The sequence below is a fragment of the Poecilia reticulata genome, linkage group LG23, assembly GCF_000633615.1.
Source record: "Poecilia reticulata strain Guanapo linkage group LG23, Guppy_female_1.0+MT, whole genome shotgun sequence".
In the NCBI taxonomy this organism is placed as follows: Eukaryota; Metazoa; Chordata; class Actinopteri; order Cyprinodontiformes; family Poeciliidae; genus Poecilia; species Poecilia reticulata.
In genome coordinates, this window is record NC_024353.1 from 12,834,596 (window position 1) to 12,854,395 (window position 19,800).

Consider the following 19,800-nt stretch of genomic DNA (forward strand, 5'->3'; position numbering starts at 1 on the left):
ACTTGAGGTAAGAGTTAATATTAATGACACTGTAGTGACACTTAATGACATCTTCATAACTGTTGTTACTTGTTTCACTTTACTTGAGGTAAGAGTTAATATTAAGGACACTGTAATGACACTTAATGACAACTTCATAACTGTTGTTACTTGTGTCACTTTATTTCAGGTAAGAGTTAATATTAATGACACTGTAATGACACTTAATCTATCAATCAATCAAATTTTATTTGTATAGCACATTTCAGCAGCAAGGCATTTCAAAGTGCTTTACATCAATAAACACAAAAATACAGACTTATGCAACATTGAATAAACAATCAAAAACAGTAATCTTCCCGCCAAGTCAAAGTTCTACCCTTTGAATTGGCAGGGGAAAAAAAAGGGGGGGGACTCCAACCCGCTCCCCTTTTCAACAATGGGGGGGACTCCAACCCGCTCCCCCTTTCAACAGTGAGGGGAACTCCAACCCACTCCCCTTTTCAACAGTGGGGGGGACATTAAAAACGTAGACTGTGAGAAAAGAAATAAAAAGCAATTAAAGACATAAAAACATTGAAGACATCAAAACCCGCACTCTAATTTAACCATGAGCAACTCTAAACAGGTGGGTTTTAAGTTGAGATTTAAAGGCACCCAGTGTTTCAGCTGTTTTACAGTTTTCTGGAAGTTTGTTCCAAATCTGTGGTGCGTAGAAGCTGAATGCTGCTTCTCCTCGTTTGGTTCTGGTTCTGGGGATGCAGAGCAGACCAGAACCATAAGATCTAAGGGGTCTAGATGGTTGGTACAACAATAACAGATCTTTAATGTATTGTGGTGCTAAACCATTCAGTGATTTATAAACTAACAACAGTATTTTAAAGTCTATTCTCTGATCTACAGGGAGCCAGTGTAGGGACTTTAAAACTGGTGTTTTAATGTGCTCTATTTTCCTGGTTTTAGTCAGAACGCGAGCAGCAGCGTTCTGGATCAGCTGCTGCTGTTTGATTGATTTATTAGTCAGACCTGTGAAGACGCTGTTGCAGTAATCAATGCGGCTAAAGATAAACGCATGGATGAGTTTCTCTAGATCGTGTTGAGACATAAGTCTTCTAATCCTGGAGATGTTCTACAGGTGATAGGAGGCCGACTTTGTTGCCGTCTTAATGTGGCTCTGAAAGTTCAGGTCATATTCCATCACTACTCCCAGGGTCCGGCTGATCGCTGCTTTGCAGTTGTAATAACTGAAGCTGTACATTGCTTCTGGTTCGCTCCTCTTTAGGTCCAAAGATAATAACTTCAGTTTTGTTTCTGTTCAGCTGGATAAAGTTTTGGCACATCCACACATTGATCTGTTCTAAGCATCTATTCAGTGAGTGGATGGGTTCAGAGTCACCTGGTGACATCGTGATGTAGAGCTGTGTATCATCTGCATAATTGTGGTAGTTAATCCTATTTCCTGAGCCAGTGGGAGCACATAAATATTGAAAAGAAGGGGTCCTAGGTCTGAACCTTGGGGTACCCCACATGTGACCTTTGACCTCTCTGATGAGAAGTTTCCGATTGAAGCAAAGAAATCCTTGTTCTTTATGTAGGATTCAAACCAGTTGAGCACTGGACCAGAGAGTCCGACCCAACTCTCCAGTCGATTCAGTAAAATGTCGTGGTCAACAGTGTCGAAAGCTGCACTGAGGTCCAACAGAATCAGCACTGTGGTTCTCCCACAGTCTGTATTTATATGGATGTCATTGAACACTTTTACAAGGGCCGTGTCCGTGCTGTGGTGAGACCGGAAACCAGACAGGAAGGAGTCAAAGCGATTCATTATTGTTAGGAAGTTATTTAATTGTTTAAAAACTGCTTTTTCAATAATTTTACTGATGAATGGGAGGTTGGAGATCGGCCTGTAATTCTGCAGTAGTGATTTGTCTAGATTCTTTTTTATCAGTGGTTTGATAACTGCTGTTTTCAAAGCCTGGGGGAAAACACCTGTAGAGAGCGATGAGTTCACTATTTGGATCAAATCATTGGTAAAAGTTTTGCCTAAAGTGCAGGACATCCAGACAGCAGGAACCGGAGCTTAATTGACTTATAATTTCTTCTAGGGTTTTATAATTAAGTAGTTGAAATTGGGTCATTTTTCCTGCATTTGTTTTGTTTGGGCCCAGCATTGGAACTGTCTTTGGAGTGGATGTGCAGATTAATCCTCTGATCTTTTGGATTTTCTCTAAAAAGAAAATGGAAAACTTGTTACAGGTGGCATTAGATTTAAGTTCAGGTGGCAACGTCATCGGAGGATTTGTGAGCCTGTCAACAGTAGCAAATAAAGCTCGAGCGTTGTTAGTGTTTTTGTTTATGACATCTGCAAAGAAAGCCTCTCTTGCATGTTTCAGTGTTGTGTGATAGTTATGTAATCTTTTTTTGTAGATGTCACAATAAACGTGCAGCTGAGCCTTATGCCATCTCCGTTCGGCCCTACGAACTGGAGAGAACTGTTGATCCATTCCATCCGTAAATATGAGAAACTCTGGTCCTGAAGACATTTCTTCAAAGGTATCTTGTGAGTGAGTGTAGGAGCAGAGAGGGAGGGGGGAAGGAGAAGAGAGGGGAGGAAGATTAGGGAGGGGAGAAGGAGGATCACTTTGTTTGGGGACACTGTGCTTATGATAAGCGGATGGCTCAATCCTAGTCAGACATCCTTGAGCCTGTTCTTCTGAAGCGATRGTCACATTGTTGTTCTTGTTGATAAAATGAAAAATGTTTGCAGTGAGCAGCCTTATTCCGTGTTTGTTAAGATTGCGTCCGCCTCTTCCAAAGAGGTGAAAGTGCTGCCAGTAGATCCCGAGGTTATCGATGAAGGTCACTGAGCTGGCAGAGCAGGTTTTAATCAGCCATTTGTTTATCATGCCCAGCCTGGAATGTTTTTGGTCTCCCCATTGAGGCGATGGAATTGGACCACTGAGAAATAGTTTAATGTTTAATTTTCCCAAAGTGTCCAGAAGAATATTAAAGTCTTTTTTCAGAATCTCTGATTTTTGCTTTGCCAGATCGTTGTCTCCAACATGCACAACTAAAGTCTCCATGTTTGGCTGATCRGTGGTTAGAGAGAGCACTTTGCGAGTCAAATCAGATACAGTGTCACCAAGAAAAGTAACCACTCTCATTTTCTTGGGATTGCAAACATGACTGATTCCGTTTACTGTCTCATCTCCAACAATAAGCACTCTTGGCATACCTTTTATTTTCTTGGTGGTCACTTTGTCCTTCGGAGCTTTGTGCAGTGGATGCGTTGGTTTAGCCTCATTGCTGATGTTTGAAGGTGGGTTTTCACTCAGAGGCTCAGGCTGAAGTGCAGAAAATCTGTTTTTCAGTGGSATTCCCACGGAGTCGGAATGTTTTGAGGCTCGGGCTGGTCGCTTTGTCCTTGGGAGCGGGGTCGGTGTAGTCGTTTTGGTTCCAGCTGGTTGTTTGGTATTCTTTGGCGAACCAGGTGTTGAAGTTGAAGGTGGGTTTCGGCTCAGAGCCAGCCTCACTGATTCATCCAGGTGAGGGGTTCTCCCTGTTAGTTGTCTCATGGGATCTGCAGTGTGAGACTTCGTTTCAGACTTAGTTGCAGTTTCGGCTTGGCGCCCTGAGCGATCCAGGGTGAGCTGCTTGGTGCGGGGTGTACAACCTCTCCGCTGGTTTGAGGAAGAGTTGTTTCATTTCCACAGGTAGCGTTGATCTCAAAGTTCACCTCCAGCCGTTGAATCTTCGTTTCTAAAAACTGAAGTCGTTGTAGAATACTGCTAATGTCCTCGGGGTCGGACGGGGGCATTTTGCCCTAGTTCAACTTGAAGGTGAAGAAAAGTGAGGTAAAAATAAAAGTGAGAAAATGTCCCGGTCCTTAGTTTTGAAGTAATCCAGTTATGATGTTGGTAATATAAATATAACCTTAAAAATTTTGATTTTAAAAATAATTCACAGGCAAAGTTATCAGAAAGGACGGGAGAGAGCAGGAGAAGCTGCTCCTCCTTCAACTGCCAGAGTTTTTGTAATGACAGCTTCATAACTGTTGCTACTTGTTTCACTTGAGGTACAAGTTGATATTAATGACACCGTAATGACCCTTAATAACTTTGTCATAACTGTTGTTACTTGTTTCACTTTACTTGCGATAAAAGTTAGTATTAATGACACTGATTGACATCTTCATAACTGTTACTTGTCTCACTTTACTTAATGACACTTAATGACATTTTCATGACTGTTGCTACTTATTCCACTTTACTTGAGGTAAGAGATAATATTAATGAAACTGTAATAACACTTAGTGAAGTATTCATAACTGGTGCTACTTGTTCCACTTTAGTTGATGTAAAAGAAATTGTTAATGAGTGTTATTAAATCATTTGACAGTGTAATAAAGCTTAATGAAATCTTTATTGCTTGTCTTACTTGTTTTGCTTTATTTCAGGGAGTGGAAATATTAATAATTGTTTTGTTAAAGCTTTTGCTAGTGTAATAATTAAATCATTATGACTACTATTATGACAAATTTATGTTAGATCATGATTTCTTGGTTAATGACAAGTTGTCATAACGAAGACATTTTGTCTAGAATAATGTCAAGTTGTCATAACGGAAGACATTTTGAATAATGTCAACTTTGTATTAAGTGTCATTATTTACCAAATGACACTTTATGACAACAGTCATAAATATTCATGAAGACTTATTGATGTTCATGACAGGTGTTATGTCATGTTTATGACAGTGTCATGACAGTCTTATTCACACCCCTTCAAATAAAGTGTTAGCCACATCATGATATTCTTGCCTACAAACTTTATTGCTTGCAGATGTGCTGTTTTCTATCCTCCCATGAAAACAGTCCAAATTTGCTCATCTGACTGGAGGCATTAATCCAGTATTTCACTGGCTTGTCCAAGTTTTCTATAGCAACCTTGAAATAAGCTTCTATATTTTTTTCTCTTCAGCAGTGTTTAAATATGTTTATATAATCTATGGTAGTTAGATGCACGACTCATAGTTTTCATTGAAAGACTGTACCTGCAAATTCTAAATCTTCCTGAAACTTTGTAAGAGATCCTCGGCTCTTGGAAAACTCATTCAAGTATTATTTTGTCTCCTGTCTCAGAACTCTAGCAAAAAACACTTATTTGTGACTGGTTTATAGTATTTCGGCCCAAAAGGGGCTAACCAGAAAATCTGAGAAGTTTCAAGTTACATATATATTTTGCTACAACAATATCTTGAGAGAAGTTTTTACTTTTACTCACTCATCATGATAGGCTTCTTCTGTAAATCCCTTGTAATGACAAAACTTTTTTATAACCAGCTGTTATTAAATTGCATTGATGAGGGCAGGTCTGTTTTCTGCTGAAAAGTTTCCCCCAAATGTTTCAGCAGGTTTCTATGGCTTCTGTGACTTTTAACAGTTAATTTTCTTCATCTGTTCAGGACTGTGTCATTTCACTTTATTATGTATTTTAATTTATAGACTTACTTGCTTTGATGTCTTTGTGTATGTTGGTTATAGCATAGGTGTGGTTGTTAAACACTTATTTTCTACACTGCACTGTACATGAGTTTATAGGTTTCAGACTGCAGTTTAAATTAAAACCGTCGTTTTTAAGCAGCTCTTTTTCTTCTTTTGTTAACACCTAAACAGCACCTGATATCTTAGTCTCTCTTACCAGCTGTGTTATTACACCACTGTATCCTCTTCTTCCCGGCACTGATGCTAGACGAAGGAGAATGAGCCTCTTATCTTCATGATTCACACTATGATTGAGAACTCGGCACCAAGGCCGCAACTCTACCAGCAAGTAAGGTTTTTGGAAGGTGCTGACTTGAATCGGCACAGAGCCCATCCAGCCTGCTGAGAGTTTTGGCTGGGTCACAACCTTGTCATGGAGTTTTAGCTTCACAACTATGGGGGAAATGTTTCTGCAAGAGCACACATTTTTAGTCTGAAAACAGGATTTCATGCCTTTTGTTCTCTATACTTTTAATACTTTTGCTTATATTTTCATTTTGAAAGCATAACTTCATGTATTTCTTCTCAAAACTTGTAATCCTTGTACTCAAAACTTCTCCTCTCACTCAAACTTAGTCTCTGCTCGGACTCTCTGCTCACTTACGAAACACAGAACTACCTTTTGCCACAGTCGCCTGGCAACCTCTCAGCTAATAGAACGAAAGTATTGTAGTGGGTGCATTTGTTTCCTTCTAGAAGGTGTGCCTGTGTATCTACTATTGACTGTAGCAACCTGCACCACCCACTGGATGTAGGGGGAAACGATGATGTCAGCTTTCTGCTCCATAGTACACTAAACATCTGCCAGCAGTGTGCTACTAATCACTAACAGCCTTCTGATCTTAGGCAGGATTTTGTTCACCCAACAAAAGACAATATAGTCACAACATTCTGTCTGTCTGTCTGTCTGTTCCATGTTTCGTAAGTGAGCAGAGTCTAAGTGTGACCACGAGGAGAAGTTTTGAGTACAAGCATTACAAGTTTTGAGAAGAAATACATGAAGTCCTGCTTCCAAAATGAAAATATGAGCAAAAGTATTGAAAGTTTTGACAACAAAAGGCATGAAATCCTGTTTTCAGATTGAAAATGTGTGCTCTTGGATTATGGCAGAAAAATTTCACCAAGCCAGCAGAGTTTTGTAAATAAAGATTTGCTCTGAGGAGAGACTGTGAGCGTGAGACGTTTTGAGTACAATTATTACAAGTTTTGAGAAGAAAGATATGAACTCCTGTTTTCAGACTGAAAATGTGTGCTCTTTTATTATGGCAGAAACATTTCCCCATACACAACTGCTAACTCGGTTTCATGGTTAAACATTAGAGCATCAACATAAATGCTGAATGAGGTTGGTTTAAATGGAAAGTTCCCAAAAAGCAACCTGGAAATTGAGGAGTTATTTCACAAAAGAAACAATCAATCCTCCGAAGACTTTATTTTTTATCTCAGTACATAGGAATAAACTTGAGTTTCCCCTGCAGCTTTACTTTGTTTCCAGCAAAGCTCCAGTGTTTCAACATGACTTGAAGTACAGCAGACTCCAGCCAAAACTTTGCTGTAGTTGCCCATTTGTTGTGTATCCACATCTCCACCATCAAGATCCAATTTCACCACATTGATGCAGTGAACCATTCAAGACCAGTCATTGGATCCTTCCCAGATATGTTATATCTGGGAAGGTCTGATGTCTGTGAAATGTCTGTGATTCAGCACCTCCTATTTGAGATGCTTTCCTTAATTGAAAATGACCCAAACTGAAGAATGGGACATGTTGTTCTGTCCACCTGTCTTCATCCGCCATAGTTTGTTGTCTACGACACATATCTACATGTCAAGATGAGTTTTTCTAAAGATGTATTTTTCAGATATTCTTTGGCTGTGTTGAAAATGAATTTCTTCATGAAAAATAATGACTTCTACCATTTATGAAAGGCTGATTGAGGTCTGTACAGAGGGGCAGCTTGTGTGAATTAGGTTTGCTCAGGTTAGCAGAGCTTTCTTGAGTCCAATCAGAGGTCCTTCTCACTTCACTATGTAAGAAAGCAGCAGTCATCATCACTGAGATTCTATCTGTTTCATGCAGTAGTTAAGAGGTTAGCCCTGCAGGGTGGACCCGTGTCAGGATCCTCCTACAGAGCCTGGTCATGTTGATGTTCTGTGACATGCAGCCCCACATCACTACTGCCTGTGAAAATGTGCTGTGGGACTTCTCAGTTGTTTCTGCATGTTTGGTAAAAAAAAATCACTAAAGTAAACTCTGAGCTGCAAAATTATTTTCAGCAACATTTTTATAAAAGCCACTGAGTCTATGCCACTACATACATAATGGGACTCCATGATATTCCCATTTTCTGTGATCTGCCTTTCAACCCCCAGAGCATAGTATATGCTTGTATAAAATGTTAATCATTGATAAGTTTATATCTTGATCAACTGCCAGCTTGATGATTTATGAATAAGTGTGCAGATCTCTTTCCTTAATGGTAAAGAAGGGCATCTAAGGAATATCATTGCAAAGTGATAAAAACTGGGTTTTCATTAGATCTTAGCTAATGGGTTGTTGACGCCCCCCACTGGTCCAGTCTGAATGTTTTTTCTCTTTCAGATCACTCCAGAAGATTTTAAAGACAGCTCTTTAAACCAGTCCATTGACAAGGCTGATGTAGAGGTAAGAAAGCTTTGCTGTCAATAAAATGCTGAGCAGCTCATGAACTGCACAGCTGATCTCGGTGTTTGCTCACATCAGACCAAGTTGAGCAGACTGTGTGAGAAGGACAAGGTGCTAAAAATGCAGGAAGAGAAACTGCAACAACTGCACAGGGAAAAGGTACTGCCCTGAGCAGAGCAAGCTCACCTTTCCACATGGAGAGCAGTCTCAGGTACGCAGTAAGGAGTTTCTGTTGTTTTGTGGCAGCACACTCTGGAGACGGTGCTGCTGTCAGCCAGTCAAGAGCTGGGTGAGCAGAGTGGCTCCAACTCGGCGGCCATGCAGAGTCTGGTCCAACAAAGAGATGTTCTGCAGAGCGGCTTGCTCAGCACCTGCAGGGAGTTGTCCAGAGTCACCACAGTAAGTTCAGACTCAGATTACTTTATCTTTGTAAGATAATGTTGATAACAGCATTATCTCAGCTGATACCCTCCTCCTCCAGGTCTGTTGTTTTGAATCGGCCAATCAAAACAACAGACCTGATACAGCTTCCATGAAGAGGAAAATAATTCAGAGAAAACAAAAAGTTAACAGTTGAAATAACATCGAATAGAAGAAGTGGAAGAAGAAAGTGAGAAAAAGATTGTAGTTTGCCCTCCAGTAGCCAAAGAATAACCACAGAAGCTAAGTAAAATGCTACTTTACAAAACAATAATTAACAAAAAAGGAATATCCTGAAGCCAAGGCTTATACTTGCCTTTCTTAGTCATAGACTCAGCATTCGACAAAAATGAAAATGGAAGATATCTGCTGTCCATATACATACATATGTATTAAAATATTATACAGCATGTATGCACATATATAGACATATGTAGGCTATATATTGTTCACATTTTCCCAATAGTGGTACATAGTCAATGGTGTCAAATAGATCAATGAACATACTATGTAAGCTGAACTGGTGCTTATTTAATATATACTTCTTATTAAGAAAGGAGCCCATGCTTATTATTATCTATCTAGATATAAAATCAGATGTATATAACATTAGCTATAATGTTTTTGAATACATTTGTAAAGGAATTTCTTAGATTCTAATTGCATAAAGGCAGAGACACCAATGTGAAAATCTGTGAACACACACATTCACACCCCTACCTATCACTAAATGCTGTGCATGCAGACTCACATGCACAGCATATGGACACACACGTGCACACACTCTGAATCATTGTTGTTTTCTCTGATCATTTATCTCTTGCTCTCGATGAAGTCGGACGCTTTTTCCCTCTGCTCCCTCCCTGCCCATGCCTGCCCTGCTTTTCTCTTCTTCTATATTTTGGAGCCTTTCTTTCACATCCTCCGAATCTACAAATTATGGATCTGGTCAACCGATCCTTCAATGCAATTGATGAAATTTTCAACGAGAAGTCTGGGCACAGGAGAGCCGTCTTGTCCTGCAGGGACACACCCGGCGGGATTCACCCTGGATTTATTCATGATAACAGGATTTCTACTGTTTGGAGCTTGTGGATTCCTGGATTATTGACAAATTTGTGACGGACTTGGCCGAACTAGCGAACACTCAGACTGTAGGTGTGGACAGAGACGCAAGTTGGATGCAAGTCTTGCTGAGACTCTCAGCCCAGCTGAGGGCTCAAACTCACTAACCGGATGGAATCGATCTAGGAGAAGTTGCTAGTTTCGGTTCAGTGGAACGGCCAAACTAATTTGGATGATTGGGAACTGAAAGACTTTAGGGAAGATTGAAATTTATAATCTTCCCAACCTAAGACATTCTGTTTATGAATTGGCTTTCCCCATGTTGCCTTGCCAGGGCTGCACATCTCTAATCTCCTTGAAGATATGTAAACACAACGTTCTTCCCTCCTCACCACCTCCTGTTAACCATGCAGCTGCGAAGCTGAACGCTCCTAAGGACATTCCTAGATAAACTACACCTTTATCGGACTCTGCCAGGACGCTCAGTAACATTCCTTCGTGGCCTTTTGACGTCACCGCCTTCACTCATATCTTTGTTTTGCCCCTTTGGCTTGTCTGAATGTTGCCACCTGCCCCACTGTGTCCTTTCCTCTTTTTTGTTTTAGAAACAGTGGAGTACTCCCTATTTAACCCAGAAAATGATTATTTTAGTTTATTAGTAATATCAGAAATTGTGGAGTACGCACTATTTAGATCAATATTATACAGCCCAGAAATGGAATCAGAATTAGAATTAGAATAACTACGAACTTAGAATCCAGAAATACTTAACAGGAACAGTCACTACTTAATTACTTTAATATTAATACTTTTTAGAAACTGTAACTACTCACTTTACACCAGAAAAGGATTTAGATTAGTCATTTTGCTTTTTTTTTTTCTTCTTCTTCTTTCCTTTGGCTTGTAATTTTGTTTGTATTTCCTTTTAATTCATGTAAAGCACTTTGAATTGCCTTGTTGCTGAAAATGTGCTATATAAATAAAATTACCTTCCCTTCCCAGGAGTTGGAGCGATCGTGGACAGAGTATGAGCAGCTGGAGGCAGATGTTACTCTGGCCAGGACCAACCTGCTGGAGCAGCTGGAGGCCCTGGGCAGCCCACAGGTAGCAGACATACCCAGACCCACTCACACACACACACACACTCTTTATGTGTGTGTGTGTTACATATGTTACTATGTTTCTTTTGTGTGTGTATGTCTTAGACAGAACCTCCAAGTCAGCGGCACATCCAGATCCAGAAGGAGCTTTGGAGGATCCAGGACGTGATGGAGGCTCTGACTAAAACTAAACCTCAGCAGAGAACAGAGTGTGGTGAGTTTATGAAACAGATCACTTCTAAAACCTTTCTGCAACCTTGGCATCTAAACCTTTTTCTACTGTAATACAGTCATATTCAATAAGTCTTATTTGCCAGATTAAAAATACCTTATGAAAATAACATAGGTATGAAACATGATTTGACAAGCCCACATTTCTGTTTTCAAAAATAGCTTTTTGCTGGTATGGTGTAAAATTCATAATTTAAATGTCAAGTTTTCAAAAATTTTAATGGAAATAAAAGCTTTCAAACATTCATCTGTGTGGAATTAATCTATATAACCAGATTCACTTAGTGATAAAGTTTCTAAAATAAATGGACTTTTCAATCATCTTCTAATTTATTACAGTAAATGGGATTGAAGATGATTTTACTCTAAAATGTTTGTTCCTGTTAATCCAAACAGGCAGTTGGTTTCTTGTGCTCAGGCAGCCATGTTCCTGGCTGCGTTTAGTTGGTTTTGGAGATGTTGGTCTGATTTAGTGGTTCCTCCAAATATTTCTACTCTTTTTGCTATATTTTGCAGGTTTCCCTGGTTCAACACCTCTTTCCAGTCAGCAGAAAAATGAGGTAAAGCCCATACATGACATCTATCACATAATTTAAATCATAACCTTTGGTTTTAATAAAATACTCTCCAAGGTTGGTTAGACCAAATATTATTTGCTCATTTAGGCCGCAGCAGCATTTATCCAGTATTTATCTGAGTTTTTACTGCTTTCATCCCCAAAATCTCTTGGCTTGGTGTTGATGTAACATTTGAGTGACATCTGTTTATACTACAGTATATTGTAGTATTCCTGTGCCTCAAGGCAAACTGCCCTGCATGTTTTAGGTGTTTCCTTGCTTCAGACCAGGTGGTTTCAGTTGCCAAGTGTTTGCTGAACTGCAATCATCTGAATCAGGTGTATTAAAGCAGGGAAACCTCTAGAAGATGCAGGGCAGTGTGCTATGAGGGACCAGGTTGGGAAACACTGCCCTTTTGAACATTTTTTCATCATTAAAAGGCAAGATTTAATTATTTCTGATATATTAGTAAAATTAATTTTAAGTCAGTTCAAGGTACCTTAGTGAATTAAAATATAATCAGAAATACTTATTCCAGTGATTCAATTCAGAAAGTTAAACTTCTATTTGATGGATTCAACTACACACATATCTTAAGTACTGAAACAATATGCCCATGTACTGTTCAGTATCTGCTAGCAGTACTTGGTTTAGGCTCCTTTTGAGGAGTATGGAGATCAGTCTGTGTTTCTGCTGAGGTGTTCCGGATGTCCAGGAGGCAGGAGTTCGTCCTGTAACCAGTGGATTGCCAGTTCAAAGCCCCGGTCCACATATTTCTATTGTTGTGTCCTTGAAGATGACCCTTCACCCACCATGCCTGAGGGCCTGGTGGTACCAGTGCATGGCCGCCTTGCAGCTGTCGCTACAGTGTAACTGACACTGTCAGTATACGAATGGGTGACGGACTTCATGTGTAAAGTGCTCTGACTTGATAAAGCGCTATACAAGTACACGTCATTTTCCATAATAGCAGACTTTTTGTCAACTGGTGTCTCTCAGATTCTCAGTGGGGTTTATGTCAGGCCAGTTTGCTAGTTTTACCATGGTTATTAAAGCAGGTATAGGTATGTTTGACCAAAACATGTTGGAAAAGGAAATGATCATTGTGGTTTGGATTCTGTGACCCTGAAAACTTGACCCAGTTGCTTGACAACTGTAAAGTCAGCATTCTTTCTCATGATTATGTGGGTGTAACATAACTGCAATATAACATTTCTGAATTAAAATCTTTTATTGCTCTGATGTTTAGAAATCGTGAAAATGTTTTGATCATTAGTAATCAAAAATTTGTTTATGAACAAATATTTGAGTTTTCCTTAACTGTGAGGCAAAAATCATGAGAAACTGATTGATATCACTCTGTGTGGAATGAATACAAGTAATATTTGAGTTTCACTTCTTGAGTTGAATTCATGAAACACATGACCTTCTTCATTGTACTTAATTTTTTTAAATGCAGCTTTGTACTTCACAACAAAAGATGACTCGGGAAGCAGTCCAACAGTTTAAAGTTCAAATTCCAGCACAGCCAGTTTAGTGTAGAGTTGTCAGTCTGGTGTGTCTCCTGTAGCCAACGTGTCCCTGCTGCATGTTGGGTAGACTTGTTTTTGTAGCCTAGAGACAGCAGTTTGGACATGTAACATGCATCTTTGTTCCAGCTTGTGCATAATGTTTGCGGTGTGAGCACGCCACTGAGCTTATACTGTCTTCACCAGTAAGCTTGGCTTCAGTGTGACGGTGTGAGTGTGGTCCTGTCCTGGTTCTGAGCTGTGCTGTTTAACTGTCAACAGGCAGTGGCGCTGCTGCCACCCAGCCCACTTAAAGAGGGCACCAGGGTGCCCACTCGCCCACCCCTCCCTCAGTGCTATGACTCAGAGTGCATCCCTCACACATGCCCCCACCCCTCACAACCTGGCAGCCGACCCCTCCACGCTCACCGCCCTGAGGAGCGCAAGGCCAGCTCCAGGAATGGAGCACACAGCGTAAGACCTGTTTAAAGTCTCCATGCTCCACTCCAACCTCCACCGTCCCTTCATCCTCCGTCATCAATGACGGAGGATGCCACTTCATCTGACCTCAAGCATTTTCAGCCTCGCCATCAAATATTTACAGAATGAGAAGCTCCTCCAAGTAACTTACCCACTTCCATCAGCCCTGTTTCTACACCAGGCCGCATCATGATATTCACCCCATCATGGTTCATCCTGCGTTTCATCATTGTAATCAGATTTTTCCTGTTGTGTTTTCCTTCACTTTAGCTTTGGACTTTAAAACATCATGTTGTCCTCCAGTTAACCTTCTGAGCTATTTTACAGCCACAATAGTGATGTATCAGACTCTTTAATTAGTGCGGCTTTTTGCTCTATGACCTTTGTACAGGAGAGTGTGTATATCATTTTGCAAAAATATTCATACCCCTAAACTTTTCCATATTTTATCAAACACAACTCGGAGCTTCGTTGTGAAGTGCAAGTGATTCTTAAAAGTTTCAGTTTCTTTGAATTAAATTTCATTCAATAAAGTTTGAGGTGTGGTGTGACATGGAGAGAGGATGGACAAAATCACTGCTGTCAGGATTAAGCTACATGAAATAAACAATGAAAACATGTCAGATGATGTGGACAAGCTGCCTCTGATCTCCTTCTATAACATAGTTCACTACTTAGGAAACATGAAGAATGCATACTCCATGGAGGAGCTTCACGACCTGAAATCCATGGACGCATATAATTATTGTTTAAATGGATTTGTAATGGATGTATAAACCTTCCATCCAGGTGAATAACAAGGTTCTGGTGACTGGTAGACTGGTCACTCTATGTGTGAGATGACCTGATGTGTAAAAAGAAAACCTGAAGACTAGAGCCAGGACACCATGACATCAGCAAAGGGACTTCTGTCTCTTCTTCATTCAGAAAATACAATTTATCCAAAACTGACTGGTAACATGTGGGAACCTCCAAGCGGAGGTAAGCTAGTCACCCTTAGAACCTCAGCGCATAGTGTTTAATGTGTATTCGGTCAGGAACAGAAATCCATTGTACACTAGGGAAGATTGTGGTGACAGTTGTAGGTGTTTGCCCCACAATCGGAGGGCTTCCAGTTCTCCCTCTCTGCTTCTTTGGGCAAGATCCCCACCTGGTGGGGCTCACAGGGCTTGGTGGCACTAGTGCATAGGAGCAACCAGGGGTGTACCACCATCAGAATGGGAATGTGTGTGTGAATGACTGAATGCAGTGTCAAGTATTTTGGGGTCCTATGGACTTTGTAAATGGTACAGGCCGCTTACCACTTACTCTGGATCTGAAAATTGAGAAAATGCTAAAAACCTCAGCGGGGTATGAATATTTTTCTCAAAGCTCTACTGACTGTGCATTCTAACCATGGATCACTTAACCTTGCTCTCATAGCAAGCTCCAGACTACCGGCTGTATAAGAGCGAGCCTGAACTCACAACTGTGAAGGAGGAAGGAGACGAGGCCAACAGTGATGATAAGGACAAGAATGAGATGTCTACTGAAAGTAAAGCCACCCCACCATCCAAAGGTACATTCAGACTTTGTGTTTACTGACCGACAGCAGGATAATGATCTTTACACTGAGGTTTCTTCTTGTGATATTGTGAGAAAATGTGATGCATCAAATAAACTGGTTTAAATAGTAAATTTTGGAGAAATAGGCTGTTATGCCAAGAACGCAGTATACCCAGGATGCAGGTGGTCCCATCACCATTTCCCTATAACATTAAAGAATGTACACTATATATTGCCAAAAGTATTTGCTCATCCAGTCAAATGATCCGAATTGGGGGTTCCAATCACTTCTATGGCCACATGTGTATAAAATTAAACATCTCAGCATGCAAACTGTTTTACAAACATTTGTGAAAGAACGAGTTGTTCTCAGGAGCTCAGTGAAGTTATGAAATTTCCTCACTTCTAAATATTTCACAGTCAACTATCAGTTGTATTGTAAGAAGATGGAAGTGTTTGGGAACAACAGCAACTCAGCCAAGAAATGGTAGGACACGTAAACTGATGAAACGGGGTCATCGGATCCTGAAGCACATAGTGTGAAGTATAAAGTTTGGTGTGGGGTTGGTTTTCAGGAGCTGGGCTTGGCCCCTTAGTTCCAGTGAAAGGAGCTTTGCATGCTTCAGCAAACCTAGACATTTTGGCAATTCCATGCTCCCAATTTTGTGGTAACAGTTTATAGCTGGGTCCTTCCTTTTCCAATATGAGTTGTGTACCAGAGCACAAAGCAAGGTCCATAAAGACATGGATGGAAGAGTCTGGTGTGGATGAACTTGACTGGCCTGCACAGAGTCCTGACCTCAACCCAATATAACACCTTTGGGATCAATTAGAGCAGAAACTGAGAGCCAGACCTTCTCGTTCAACATCAGTATGTGACCTCACAAATGCACTTCTGGAAGAAGTGGGTTCCTCTTTTGTTCTCTGTCATTGTGTGCTTGGGCAAGACACTTCTCCCACTTTGCCTGATGGTGGTGGTCAGAAAGTCCGGTATTGCCAGACCATGGTATTGCCGGCATGGTCCAGAGCAGCTGTGGCTATCAGCGTGTGAATGTGTGTGTGTGAGTGGGTGAATGTAGTGTGAAGTGCATTGGAGTCCAGTGAGCTTGATAAAGCAAGTGCCATGATGCACAAAGCCCTCCTCCTGGCTCTGATTCGTTACTTTGAATCAGTGCTGGGATTACCTGTCTCATTCCATTCTCACACCATAGTGACAGTTTTACCAAATATGTAAGGAAAATGTATAAAAGTTGCATACTACAGCTTACAGTACAGTGAATATAGCATGAATAAATATGACAAAGACATGAGGAATAGTAATTCGTCTGAGTATGTGCCAATTTAAACTAAGGAGTATAGTTAGTTATTTTATGCAGCAGTATTCTTTATGTAATCTGTATTTGATTTATAAACATTTAATGCACATTCACTAAATGAGCACTTGGAATTGATGGTACTTATTCCGGTGATTTCCTTAAACGGGCAATATTATTTGTTTTCTATCCAGATAGTGTAATTTATAGCACTATCAAGAAACTTTTACCTTCAGTTGTTGTAAAAATACTGCATATTTTTATAAGAAAATAAAAAATATTCAAAGTCAAGGGGAGAAAGCCCAGACTGTGCTGGAAGTGACAACATTTTTCGAGCACAGGAAGACGGCTAGGCTAGGTTGCCACAGCACATGAAAGGATTAAAGCACTCCGGATATGTTGTTAAGGGAATAACATAACATTGTGTAAAGCTAGAAATAAGTTGATTTTACATAATACTTCCCCTTTTTCATGTCTCTTTTCTTGTCCATCTCTTTATCTGGTCTTTGTAGCATAGTTCAGTGTTTTGCCACAACATGAAACAGCTTCACTGCTTTTTGCTTGCTAAAGGGTAAGTGACGTGTTTTTTTTTTCCTTTACAGTGCCCCCCTACCCAGTGGGCATTGTTGCTCCAAGGACTAAATCTCCCATGAGCCCCCCTGAGTCTTCCACTATCGCCTCCTACGTCACCCTGAGGAAAACCAAAAAACCCGAATCCAGATTTGTAAGTGTCAACATCAATTTATTCTGCATCAACAGACACCAAATGCTGAAACATGAAAAGAAGCCATACTATTTCACTGGTGGCAGACCTATCGTCCCTTCAGCAGTGTGTGTCAGAAGAGTGACTCACCAAATTAGAGAGTAACTTATGCAGGGTTTTCACAGATTCAAATAAATTTATTTATTTGATAACAAATTGATCTCAAGGTCTCAAGATCAGTTTACCATTTAAATTAGATAAAAAAAGTTTTCTTTCTAAGGGAACTTGGCAGAATGCACATACTGACTTGCAATACTCATTCTTCCTGGACAGACATGTAGCAGCAGTGGACTATTGTGACATTGCATCATTGCAACCTTACCTCATGAATGCTCATGAGTGACAGTGAAGAAGAAAAGCTCCCCTTAAAAGGAAGCCATGATTAGTTGAACATGTTAACCTAATTATGTTGTAATATTCCTATTAACTAAACAAAAAAAACTAAATTATTTCAAAAATTGTATATCTATTATATTTTTCACTCGATGGCGGTCACTTTATTATTTTTTTTTATGATGGTTTTCGTCATAAAAACCATCGTAAACAACAGATAGACTTTGTTGTTTATTATTATTATATTGCTTTTGACTGGTGTAAACTTAGACAGTGCCACACTGTATGACTGTTGGCCGTAATTTAAAAAAATTGTGAGGTGAGTCTTCATTACGTTCAACATGACAAAAGAAGAACAAAACTTCCAAAGGATCCTTATTTGTCCCCTCAATATTTCTCTCCAGAAGCTAACAGGTGGTTGCTACCGTTGAAAGCTAAAGCCAAATGCCATGCAGCAGTTTTTATCACAAAAGTACTTAAACTTTTGTGATAAAAGTTCACTTGATAGTGTCTTTCACTGTCAAGTGAAATACACTTGATGTGAGAGCGGCCATTAGCCTCCATGAGCTTCTCTGTCAAGAGCTGGCTCTTGTTAAGATGATGTCACTGTCATGCAGCAAAACTCCTCCTCTTCCTGTTGAAACTGTAGTTCTTATACCAGCCTTCTGTAGTTCAACCCTTCATGGCTGGAAGCCCAACACATAGTCAGACTTTCATTCAATATATTCAAAGTTCAGAATTTACATTTACATTTAAATTTCCATATACATTTAAAATTTCCTTCCATGTGTTCAAGATCCATTTCACTGAAACTACTATTCCTTAGAGGTTCACTCTAGTCCACATGCAGTGTTTTTCACACAGGTTACCAGAGCATTAAAGCACAATACTGAGTCTAGTCTTCTTCAGGATCGTCCAAGGAGTGCAGTGGATCAGATGGGATTTGGGGAGCGAGATTTCATCAGAACAAGGATGAGTGTTGAGGAGCAGCTGGAGAGGATGAGGAGAAACCAGGAGGCATCTTCACTCCGAGAGAAGAGAAGAGAAACACTGTCACGCTCATCTTCTTTCAACAAAGACAACCCCCTCCTCCACTTACAGGTGATTCTGCATACAAATACAGGGATTTAGCTGCAGAATGCCTTTGTATTCATGTTTATCTTTTCATCAAAACTTGACAACTATGTTGTATCTGAAAGTTAAGTCAACTGAATATACCACAGGATATTTGTAGCCATTCATAGTATCTGTGTTTGTTTGGCTGTCTATGTGTGTATTCAGCATCGGGCGCAGACAGAAGTGGCCTGTCTGAACTCTGTGGAGCTTGAAACAGCATTGCTGCAACTAAAGGTTGTTCAGCAGGAACAGACTGAAGCAACACCAGGAGCTAACACGGTAGAGGGGCCACCGATCTCACCACAGGTTCGTCTCCACTTCCATGTTGTGCTCCAAGTTAAATGGCACATTTCAAATGATGGAGATATTTCCAAGGAGTCAATTTCAACAAGGGGTGTCCCGATACAAGTAGTTTTGTTTATTTTTTCCGATGTGATATCGATATTGCAGTTTTGAGTATTGGCCAATACCGATATTGACTCATTGTGATATAAGCAATGAGTCAATATCATTGCTTATATCACTGATATTGACTCAGTGATATAAGCAATACCGGAGGTTGTGTATATAAGCAACATATTCTACTTTTACCCATACATTTTTAAACCTCCTGCAATCTTAGCACAGGGTTGAGATGGAGAATGACGGCTGGCACAGTTGGACGACGGGGAAGCGATGGGGTATCCTGCCAGCCTTTCAGTTCCCAAAATCACACACACACAAAAACTCTTAAAAATGCACATGGAAGTCAGTGCATGTGCACTATTATTAGCTTAGGGTTAATAATATTCTGTGGCCTTTAATTTTTTATTTTTATGCAATTGAATTAATATTCAACAAGTTGTACAGAAAATTTAGATAAAGTAGATGAACACATTTAATTTTTGTCTCTGCAATGACAAAAACTACTGTCAGTGGCCCCAATAACTACATATGAACAAGGAAATTAAACAACTGCATTTAAATCGGCACAGTTTTAAGCTGCACAGGAGTTGTGAACACACATCACCACAACTTCTTCTTGTCCACCTCTGGAGGAGAAATTATGGAGGAATTCAAAGGTGCTAAACTCATGAATTAAGAGACGATACACAAAACTCCATTCTCTCCGGCTCACTGACAACCAGGCAGACATTTAATGCACATCTGCGGAATCACATATTACATTTTCATCATCTCATTT

General features: G+C 40.1%; 1 protein-coding gene across 13 annotated transcripts in view; it reads left to right on the forward strand.

The window, feature by feature from the left end:
- The window catches only part of LOC103459572 (pleckstrin homology domain-containing family A member 5), a 190,252-nt gene that overhangs the window by 131,674 nt on the left and 38,778 nt on the right, over positions 1-19,800 (forward strand). For 7 of the 13 annotated variants that reach the window (XM_008401236.2, XM_008401226.2, XM_017302814.1 and 4 more), the window contains 12 exons: positions 5,730-5,810; positions 8,124-8,186; positions 8,265-8,345; positions 8,433-8,585; positions 10,674-10,775; positions 10,877-10,985; positions 11,519-11,562; positions 13,350-13,541; positions 14,970-15,105; positions 17,008-17,129; positions 18,411-18,602; positions 18,783-18,923. In XM_008401236.2, coding sequence (XP_008399458.1) covers positions 5,730-5,810; positions 8,124-8,186; positions 8,265-8,345; positions 8,433-8,585; positions 10,674-10,775; positions 10,877-10,985; positions 11,519-11,562; positions 13,350-13,541; positions 14,970-15,105; positions 17,008-17,129; positions 18,411-18,602; positions 18,783-18,923 — 1,416 coding nt within the window. Of the gene's footprint in view, positions 1-5,729; positions 5,811-8,123; positions 8,187-8,264; positions 8,346-8,432; positions 8,586-10,673; positions 10,776-10,876; positions 10,986-11,518; positions 11,563-13,349; positions 13,542-14,969; positions 15,106-17,007; positions 17,130-18,410; positions 18,603-18,782; positions 18,924-19,800 lie in introns of those variants that run through there. The other 6 variants (XM_008401227.2, XM_008401231.2, XM_017302815.1 and 3 more) reach the window with 3 other exon arrangements.